The sequence below is a fragment of the Rhincodon typus genome, chromosome 18 (assembly GCF_021869965.1).
Source record: "Rhincodon typus isolate 14 chromosome 18, sRhiTyp1.1, whole genome shotgun sequence".
Classification (NCBI taxonomy): domain Eukaryota; kingdom Metazoa; phylum Chordata; class Chondrichthyes; order Orectolobiformes; family Rhincodontidae; genus Rhincodon; species Rhincodon typus.
This window is the reverse complement of record NC_063349.1, coordinates 17493781-17504309: the sequence shown is the minus strand read 5'-3', so window position 1 is coordinate 17504309 and position 10529 is coordinate 17493781. Positions and strand designations below refer to the sequence as shown.

The 10529-nt window shown below is 38.3% G+C and overlaps 1 protein-coding gene across 1 annotated transcript in view; it reads right to left on the bottom strand.

Annotated features, from left to right (window-relative positions):
* Positions 1 to 561: 561 nt before the first annotated feature.
* LOC125485375 (dynamin-1-like protein) overlaps positions 562 to 10529 on the bottom strand; it is a 25310-nt gene continuing 15342 nt past the window's right edge. The window contains exons 2-3 of the mRNA XM_048607839.1: positions 7716 to 7863; positions 562 to 656 (exon numbers count right to left, since the gene is read on the bottom strand). Of these exons, the coding sequence (XP_048463796.1) occupies positions 562 to 656; positions 7716 to 7863 (243 nt within the window). The remainder of the gene's footprint in view (positions 657 to 7715; positions 7864 to 10529) is intronic.

The window sequence follows — 10529 nt, the reverse complement described above, 5'->3', positions numbered from 1 at the left end:
CACTGCACCCGACGAAGGGGCTGCACTCCGAAAGCTTGTGATTTCAAATAAACCCTACTGGACTATAACCTGGTGTCATGTGACTTCTGACCTCTGGAGGAGGCCAAGATAGATCATTCACTCAGCACTTCTAACCGAAGCTAAAATGCTTCAGTTTTGTTTTTTGTACTGATGTTCTGGGCTCCCCCATCAGTGAAGATTGAGGTATTTGTGGAGACTCCTCATCCAGTGAGTTGATCAATTTCCACCATCATTCATGATTGGATGTGGCAAGACTGCAAAGCTTAGATCTGATTCATTGGTTATGGATTTGCTTAGCACTGTGTATCACTTGCTGCTAATGCTGTTTGGCATGCAAGTACTCCTGTTGTGTAGCTCCACCAGATTGACACTTCATTTTTAGGTATGCCTGCTACTACACATGGCATGCCCTCCTGCACTCTTCTTTGTACCAAGGTTCATTTCTTGGCTTGATGGTAGTAGTAGAGTGAAACTTTACAATTCCTATTTGATATATTACCTAGTTTCAGATTTTGGGTCTACCTTTTATGCTCGTATGCCTTAAACCTTTCCAATATGAAATAACCTAATAGTGAACAATGTGCATACCTTGTGTTTTGTGTGAAGAAACTTTCCCCATTCTTCTGCATCAATTCCTTTAAACAAAGGTAAAAAGTTAAAATATAAACATCAACTGGATATGCTTTTTTTAAGTCAACAAGAAAAATTTAAAATAAAGATGAGCAAATTATAATGGGGAAATGCAACTACATTTTTTTTTAAAAAATGACAAAATAGATCCCAAAAAAATCTAATCATTTTTTTAAGCTGGCAGATACACAACTTATTTTCCGCGCTATGAATGAATGGAATATCAGCTCTATTACCAAATGAGATATAACTATACTCCAAGAGAACCTTTATTACAGCTGTCAATGAGCTAGGTTCTATTCCATCCATTACAAGTTGAGAGATTCATTTGCCACTTTTATCAATATTTTCTCCCAATCCATTTCCTACACAAGTCCTTCACTACCATATAGAATCAACTGATGAGTTAAACAAACAAACAAACAAACAGTCTTTTAACCGAACCAATATTTAGGTTATTTGAATCATGTTATAATATGTAGTTACTACATTATCTTCTAGCATTGCGTAAACTTAATTCACAGTCTCTATGTCTTACTGCTAGACTAAGGTAATACAAGTCTCATATTAAAGTCTGTTGAAATCTTGAATCCTGATGCATTTATAAAAATTAGCAAAGTATTCGGGAAATCAACGTTATAGAATATACCTGCCTCTGCAGCATAACCACTACCAGCATATGCAAAAACTAGCAACCATATTAGCAGAACCAAACTATAATGTTGTGCATTCTACCAATAAGGAAATGTATCTCGTAAAACTTTGCAAGCACTCCCAAATTGTTTTAAATACATGTAGTTATGCAGATAACAGAAAAACATATAATAAATCCAATAATTTCAAAACTAGTTATTTTTATCAAACCTGTTATTTTGGACTGTTATTATCTTCAAGAATGGATCACCTGATTGATGCTTCAAGCCAGAATATCTATCACTGTTCAGTCAAATGAGTCATCACAGGATAAGTAATCTAATAAAATACTTAATGGAAGAAAGCATCTTGAGATAGGATACTAGAGTGGAATCAAGAGCAATCCTGCCACCTTCAAAATTCTCATCATTCTCACTAAGATAATGTAATGCTGCCCTGGTCAGATCAAAGCCTTGATGGTGGTTCAAGAGATCGGGCAGTCATCAGCTATAATTCAGTGAAACTAAGCAACATCAGCAGGGACAACTCATATTTGCTGAAGTCATTCCCAAAAGAAATGCAAGAAGGCCAGCTTCAATTTCTCTGTGCTTCACCAGATTCTCCCCTTCTTTGCTGACCATAGCTACGTGGCAAAAGCAATGAAAAGTTTGCAATATTGTTGAGACCCAACTCTGTAAATAAACTTCAGAACATTCTGAAAACTAATGGAAAACTTGTTCTCAGTTTTGTAAACAGCTCGTGTTTTTACAGCCAAAAGCTTCAATTAGTGACCTTCAAAAAGCTAGCATCTAACAGCTAAAGCTTCGAAATGATCTTCAGAAAATAAGTTCAACATTTCATTTGCAGAACTTTTGAAGTTCAACATTTGCTCAGCAAAAAAATTCAGCTTGCATGTAACAATCTCTCATTATGTTTTTTTTCCAAAATGATGTTACTGTCGGATTCAATCATTCAATTACACAGGAAACAAATCTGGCACACCTACAGGCAGGATGGAAATAATTAGCTGTTCTTTAAAAGCCAAGCTTCATCTGCTCAAAGCAAACTAAACTTTAGACTAAGTAGGACAAATTCTACTAACCTCATATTTAGCCCAAAACAGGAGCCACCCACACTAAACAAAAATAAATAGCCCTTCACTTTTGAGTCATGAATTTCTGGAGAGGGCAGCCTCTTCATTCAAAAAAATGCTCAACATCAGCATTCCTTATATTTTTCCATGTACGGAAGACAGTGATCATGAGACCTGTAATGCACAATCCCTTAAACGAATGGGCTCTCAAGACATGATGCACCGAGAATAAACAGCCTTAACAACTCAAAGACAATGCAATGTCCTGAGATGGGCCAATGGCTTGTGGGCCCTACACTCCATGGACAGGAATTTTATCATTCACTCAAACCCACATCAGTTACATTCCAGGCCAAATGACCTTTTCCTGAGGATTTCACCTCGCTGTAACAAAAAGCCAATAGCCATTCTTAGATCAACCCTCAGTTACATTTCAAGTCTCATGCAGACACTACCCTAGATCATTGTTTTTCCATATTAACTGTGTGCATTTCCTTCTTCATCCTTCATAATCTCTCCATTGCTCTTAGTGTGGAGTATCAATAGGAGAATAGTTAGAGAGTTGAACATCCTTGTGACGTCAAAGGAGGCCATATATAGAGGTTTTGTTGCTTTCTGCATTTTTCTTGGCCTTGCCTTTCTCTGAAAAATCATGTCCACTTGTGCCTGTTGATGGACAGAATGTGCCGTGACCTAATAGGAGCTTTTCAGCCACAGCGTGGAAGCAATTGAGGAGGAATCTTGCAATGACCTTGCCTGTGTTAGACAGCAGGGACATGTCTCTAATTACCACAACTGAACTTGCAGCCTTTCTTGAAATAGTCACAATAAAGGCATCTTGAAGTTTCCCTGCCATGTTCTCCTACTTCCAAAAGACAGCAATGAATCCATATATTCTTGCCAAGAGGGCTTCTCTACCATATTTTAGCACTTCTGCAGGAATTGTATTTGCCATAAGATAAAGGAGCAGAGGTGGGCCCCACAGCCCACTGAGTCTGCAGCCAGCAATCTCATGAATTCTCAGTTGTAAGATGATCTTTCCAATCTTATTTCAGGCTGAGGTTCTGCTGAGATGGTGGTGGATAGAATGCTGTGGGATTTGGTCAAAGGCACTCACACTGAGGACAGAGTCTCAGTTGAAGAAATCCTCAAATTGCCCCCTCCAATGAGAGCTGTTTCTCTGTCCTTGAGCGTCACCATGCTCTTAGTTCTTACTAAGGACAGATCCTTAAATGCTTGGGGCATTGATGGTCTTGACCATGCTGAAGACTCCACGCATGTCATAGCTGGCAAGGCTTTCGTTCCTTCAGCGGGGAATTATGTTGGACCTCGGCATTGTGATTTATTAGCTCCTGGTCATTCTCACCAAATCAGTTTTGATATTACCTGGTCAAGAAACCCAAAATATCTTCATAGGTGCTCTTTATGAAGGATTTAAGTGGACAGTAGACTGTGGGGATTAAGCTCCTGTTCATCAAGCATCATTAGCTGATTGTGAAGTGCTGGCTGAGTCCTTGAGTCCACTGATGTGAGTTGATCATAACCATCATTTTAAAAGTATTCAAATGAAATCAGGCACATTGAATTACACTGAACTTTATAGTTCAGCCAATTTTGCCCAACTAGTCTATGTTAATGTTTATTTGTTTCATGAAATTCCTCCCATCTTAACGCATCTCACTTTATTAATCTATCTTTTTATTCCTTTTTCTCTTGTATACTAACCTAACTTTCCTTGAAATGTATTGATGGTTTTCACCTCAGCCACAATGGCTGAGGAAATTCCACTTTCCCCGAACCACACAGAAATCTCTCCTGCATTATTAGCAACTATCTTTACAGTACCGTGTTTACAATTTCTCCACAATGGAAAGAGCTTTTCTCCCAAATCCCTCCATTATCACTCCTGTCGCCTGTTCGGGTCATCTTTTCAAGGGACCAGCCTGCTCAGCCTTTCCTAACATTTGTTCTCTTGCGGTTCTCATATCATCCTTGCAAAATCTTCATTATACTTTTCAAAGTGCTTCTTAAAAACATTGTTACCGTAAATGTTACAGCTAACTGGGGCTGTCACTAACATATTCTAAGTCCTTAAAAAAAAAGCGTTCCTCTGCTCAAATGCACAAAATGTTAAACCAATCATTTATCTCTTTTGATTTGTGCCTACATATATGCAGCATAATTTACACTCAGGCTTCCTCCAAAGCTGTCTATTAGGAGCTGCACCATTTACTCACCCTATGATAAAATTTCCAGTGATCACTGGGGACCACCTCTACTGTGGGAGTGGGGGTGTCATGTAAATTCTCATTTTGAAACAAGAGCCTAGAACCTGTGCCTTAATACTCTCCTGCATGGAGAAGCCCCACATTAAAATATTCATATCAACAACAAAAAAACATAAATAGGTTTTTATGTAATTCAAATGCCAAATGGTTATCCTTTAGTGCTGTAAAACTAAAAATGATCCAAAGCCATGCAAAGAACAGACATGATGCACAGAAACAGGTAAACAAAGGAAGCGGAAACCTTTGTGAAGCTGGCCATAATTTTTCCACATGGCTGTGTCTGTAGTTAGAGAAACAGCAGAAATGTTAAATGGGCGTCTGCTTAGAAAATGCTTATTTCATTAAATACTTTCTTGTTCATGCAAAATGAAAAATAGATACAACAGATATTATTCACACATTGTAAGAGTAAAACAAGATTTAAACAGCTAAAGTTTTACCTGAAATACTTTTATTATTTGTCAAGAATTCATAGAATCCCTAAATTGTGGGCACAGGCCATTTGGCCCTTTGAGTCTGCACTAACCCTCCGAAGAGTATCCCACCCAAATGGGCATGACTAATCGATGGTGACAACTTGCATTTACATAGAACTTGCGATTGTCAGGATTCTACAAAGTTATAGTGAAATCCCTTGTGTGGTTAGTCCTCTCCAAATGCATTTCCTTGGGTTCCTTGTGACAAACCCCAACTGTCAAATGGCAGGCTTTGAACTACCACAGCAAAAATGGTCCTTGTTAAGTGGGTTCAATAGAAGACTGGGGTTTTGTGCAGCCAACGTTCTACAACTGGAGCCTCGTACAGAGCCGCGTGGACACTTGGAGAGACGCAAATAATGTTGTACGCTACCAAGAGTGTCCACTCTACAGACTAAGAGGTGGACTAATGACCTTAAAGCCATCAAATGAGGAGGCAATGTTTGACTCCACAGATTTGTGTTTGCCATATAAATAATTCATTCTTATGCATCAGCAGCTGATTACATAACAACTGAAATTCTGAATCGTGCTGGTGTGTGTGGGGTTAGGCAGGAAAGGAGGAGAGGAGATGTCATGAATAGGAAATGAGTAACAATGATCATGATTGAAAATAAGGGAAGTCAGAAAAATAACTGGGGTTCAAGAAGCATTGGATAGTTTGGAATCAATTTTGATATTAGTCACATATCAAGACTTTGAAACAATAAATGGTGTGTTTGAACTAAAGTCCTGAAAATAAAAAACTACCCCATAAAATCATGTTTCAAGTCATAATGTAAAATGAAGAAATTTAAGATGTCATATTTTGTGAAAAATCAGGGAGCCTTTGAAATCCTACAGCTTGTTAATACCTCAACAGTATTCCTTCCTGATTTATAACCTGGTTCACCTGCTTTGAAGTCAACAGCATGCTGCATCCCAAGTTCCTAGCTTTCACAGGTAGATGAAGGGAAAAATAAAAGATATTGTGAATCTAGTAAAAGGCACATTATCAGTAAAGGAATAAATCACTTTCGAGAAATTCTACAGCGAACAGAATAGTCACACTATTTTCTAATTCACCAAATGTCTTTGGGATAAGTCTGGATCATATTCCTGGATAGATTATTTTTATTCATTCATTGGATGTAGGAATTGCTGACTAGGACGGTGTTTACTGCCCATCCCATTGCCTTGGAGAAGGTGGTGGTAAGCTGGTTTTTTTTGAACCTCTGCAAATCATGGGATGTAACAGTACCCACAGTGCTGTTAGGGAGACTATTGCTAGATTTTGATAGTGCAATAGTGAAGGAAATAAGTCCAATTCGTGATGGGATGTGATGTGGAAGAGAATTTGCAGGGAGTGCTGCTCCCATGCATCTGCTACCATTGTCCTTGCATGTGTTAAGGTCACAGATTTAGAAGATTCTGTTGAAGGAGCTTTGGTGTGTTACTGAAGTGCATCTTGTAAATGTTATATACCATTGCCACTGTGCAACAGTGGTGAAGAGAGTCAATATTTAAGGTGATGAGCATTTTGAGTACTGCTGCAGGCAACCCATCCAGGCAAGTGGAGAGTATTCCATCACATTCATGACTTGTATCTTGCAGGTAATGGGCAGGCATTGAGGAGACAGGTGGTGAGTTCACCACTGAATTCCTAGCCTCTGACTTGTGCTTATAGCAACTGTATTTATATGGCTGGTCCAGTTCAGTTTCTGGTCAATGATAACCTCTCCCCCAGGTGTTTATATTGAAGAATTTAGCAATTGTAATTTCATTGAACATCGATGAGGTAACGGTTAGATTCTCTTTTACTGGAAATAACCACTGCCTGGCACTTGTGAGGCATGAAGATTACATCAAACAAACATCCTTTGATGAAGAAGGGTCTAGGCCCGAAACCTCAGCCTTCCTGCTCCTTTGATGCTGCTTGGCCTGCTGTGTTCATCCAGCTCTACACCTTGTTATCTCTTATCCTTTGATTTGTCTCAAGTTCAGTTTCCAGTCTTTGCTGAATGATCTAATCACAGCTGCAACAGGGTTTCTTATCTGGTTGCTATTAATCACATCATTCTGAACATAAAAGCAGAATAGGTGCAGAAGCTAGTGTAAATGGTAGTATGACTATTCTGTTCACCACAGAATTTCTCAAAAGGGACTTATTTCTTGACTGATAATGGGCCCAAACTGTTTAGTCACACAATAGAAATACTTTTAAAAATATACCTAACTTTAAAGACTTGGATCCAATTTCAAACAAATGTGGTCATGAACAGAATTTGAATTAATATGCAGATTTTTAACAGCATTACTTGCATTGGAAGAGAGATGATGTTTATGGCATGCAAGTACAGTAGGATATCAGTATTAGAATACATTTTGGATTTCTGAGCAGTTTAGTTTCCAAACTCAGTCACATAGAGAAAACTGGAGCCAAACTATCAGATGAGGTTTTGAACTGTTAAGAGTTTGTATTCTGCTGAGTTTCAATCATATGAAGTCAGCATCATTATTCTCGCATTTCTGTCCTCAAAGTCTGCACGACAAATTTTATGTAAATTATTACAACGTAAATTTTAAAAGATATACCATCATCATCTCCTGCTCCTTTCCGCTGCTCCTCAGGGGAAACATTCACTAGCTGCAGTATTAATGGCCTTCGAGTGACAATACCGGTACCTCTGGGGAGCAAGTCCTTACCCACCAGACTCTCCAGTACTGAGCTTTTTCCACTGCTCTGTCATGAATTAAAAAATAGAAACAGTCTGTTAAAATATGATAAGATACAAGACTGTGGCGTACAGAGTTTGCTCCAATCCCCATTACTGGCCTTTGGAAAAAAAAAACATACATTGGAGTAGCAGGGCACATTCCACCATCATCAAATATTTCAGCTAATTTGAAGCTAGTTCCAGTGACAGAACTAACATACTTTTCAATTGTTTACTTAAGCAAGCAAAATCATGACTTGTGGCTCCCATCAGAGTTGCAAGGTGACAAACTGAGGAAAACAAATACAGAAATGTAGAAAAAGACTTCAAAATTGCTTTTAAGGTTGCATTTAAAATTGAAGTTTTCCGTGAAACTTATAGAAATGTTGCTCCAGTAAAGCATATGGGCAACTGATCTCTCTCCATCAGCAATCATCCTTTTACTTTTGGGAGTTGAACTTACCAGACCATATCAGTTCCAACACAAGTACATGTTTGTCCTTCTCCATAACATTCTTCCTTCTCCCCCACCTCAGCACATCAGTTGCTGAGATTCTCGTAACTGCCTTTGTTACCTGTGGACTTGACTATTCCATTGGCCTCCAGTCCAGGCGTTCAACTTCCATAAATTTGAGTTCATCCAAAACACTGTGGCTTTATGAAGGGGAAATCATGCTTGACAATTTTTAGAATTCGTTGAGAAGGTAACAAGCAGGATAGGTGAAGGGAAATCACCAGGTGTAATGCATTTGAATTTCCAAAAATCATTCAATGAGATCTTGCAAGTAAGGCTTGTTACTGAGGGGATGGTTAAATGAAATGAACTCCCTGATACTGACTTTATAAGTAACAAGTAACAATTTATTTAATCGAATTCCAACAGTGATCAAATTAACTGCACTACTAACAAACTGAACAATTCCATTCTAACTACTAACTATTCCAGAATAAAATAAAATTCTAATGGTATGCTGCTCCAATATTTACAAGTCCCATTTATATAAACCAACGTAATAAGAAAAAATAAATTAAAACTGAGAATCTCAAAACTACAGCCAGGATGCGTCTTTCGATATGTTCCGTGCCTTTTCCGATATTCTTCAGTCAGGAATTCTTTCTTCGTTGAATCCTTGTGTCGGGAATATTAGCTAAGAGTACCATGGTACCTTTTAGACGGTGCTTAATCAGGGAGCTTAAAGATTTCTGTGAGAGCCAGACTTTTACTCTTCCAATGGCAGTTTGCTCTCAGGCTGATTTTCAAAAACCCTCTTCTTGATGACCTGTCAATTTTCTTATAATAGGATTGGCCTTACGTTGTCAACACCATCAGATTTAAATTCAATTGGTTTTCAGTCTCTAAGTGCCTGGTTTAAATTATTTGCTGATATTCAAGCTGGTTGCCTTAACATCAAAACAAGCCGAGGTTGCCAACCACGCTGCCAATTGATACATATGTTTCAATTTCAGAATTGTCTATACATCTACAGCTGCTTGCAGACTTTTTTTAAAATCTCCAAGCTTAGAAAAGCACATCTACTCTTAAATGGACTATGCACTCTTCCCCACTATCCCTTTTACAAACAAATGCTAACATCCTACCTTCCAATTCGCAAGTATTCCACCCAACTTCGCAACAGGCTACTTAATAAGATAAAAGCCAATGGTGTTGAAAGCAGTATATTAGCATTAATTGAGGATTGGCTAACTAATAAAAGGCATAGAGTTTGGATAAAAGCAGTATTCTCAGGACAGCAACCTGTAACGAGCAGAGTGCCACAGGGATCGCAATTATTTAAAATATATAGTAATGACTTGGATGACGAAAGTAGTGTACTAATGTCAAGGTTTCAGATGACACAAAAACAGCTGGGAAGGCAACTTTGAGGATAACACAAAAATAGATGGGAAAGCAAGTTTGACAATGACACAAAGAATCTACAGAGGAATATAGATGGGGTGAGCGAGTGGACAAAGTCTTGGCAGATGGAGTATAATGTGGGAAAACTTGAGGTTATATATGTTGACAGGAAGAATAGAGGAGCTGAATATTATTTAAATTCAGTAAGGCTGTAGAAAGCTGCAGCACAGAGGAATTTGGGATTCCTCATTTATGAATCACAAAAAAGAATACATGTTTTGTAGGTAATAGGAAGGTAAATAGAATGTTGGACTTTATTACAGAAACGCAGAGGTGTTACAGCACAGGAGGCCGTTCCTCCCATCATGCCTGCACCAGCTCATTAAATAAGCACCATTACTTGGTGGCAATTTCCTGCTTTCTCCCCCATACTCTTGCATATTATTTTTATCTAAGTAATCATCCAATGACCTTTGAATGGTTATTTGGCTCGAATCAAATAAAACGCAAAATGAGGACAAAGTAATTATTTTCCTCATTAGTTAAATTTCAGATGGCATCTAACCAGTGTCGTCCATATGCGATCAAATCTGCTAAAATTAATGAGAATCTGGACTCATATTAAAGCATGGCTAAAATATGGTTGCACTGAGCACGGAATTCCATAAATGGATGCAGTTGCCAAATGAGACTGATGCAGATTATATTCGTGAATTAAAGTAATTATCTTGTCAGTTTGAGTACACAACAAACATGTAAATCAAGATATAGGAGGAACTGCAGATGCTGGAGAATCTGCGATAACAAGATGTAGAGCTGGATGAACACAGCAGG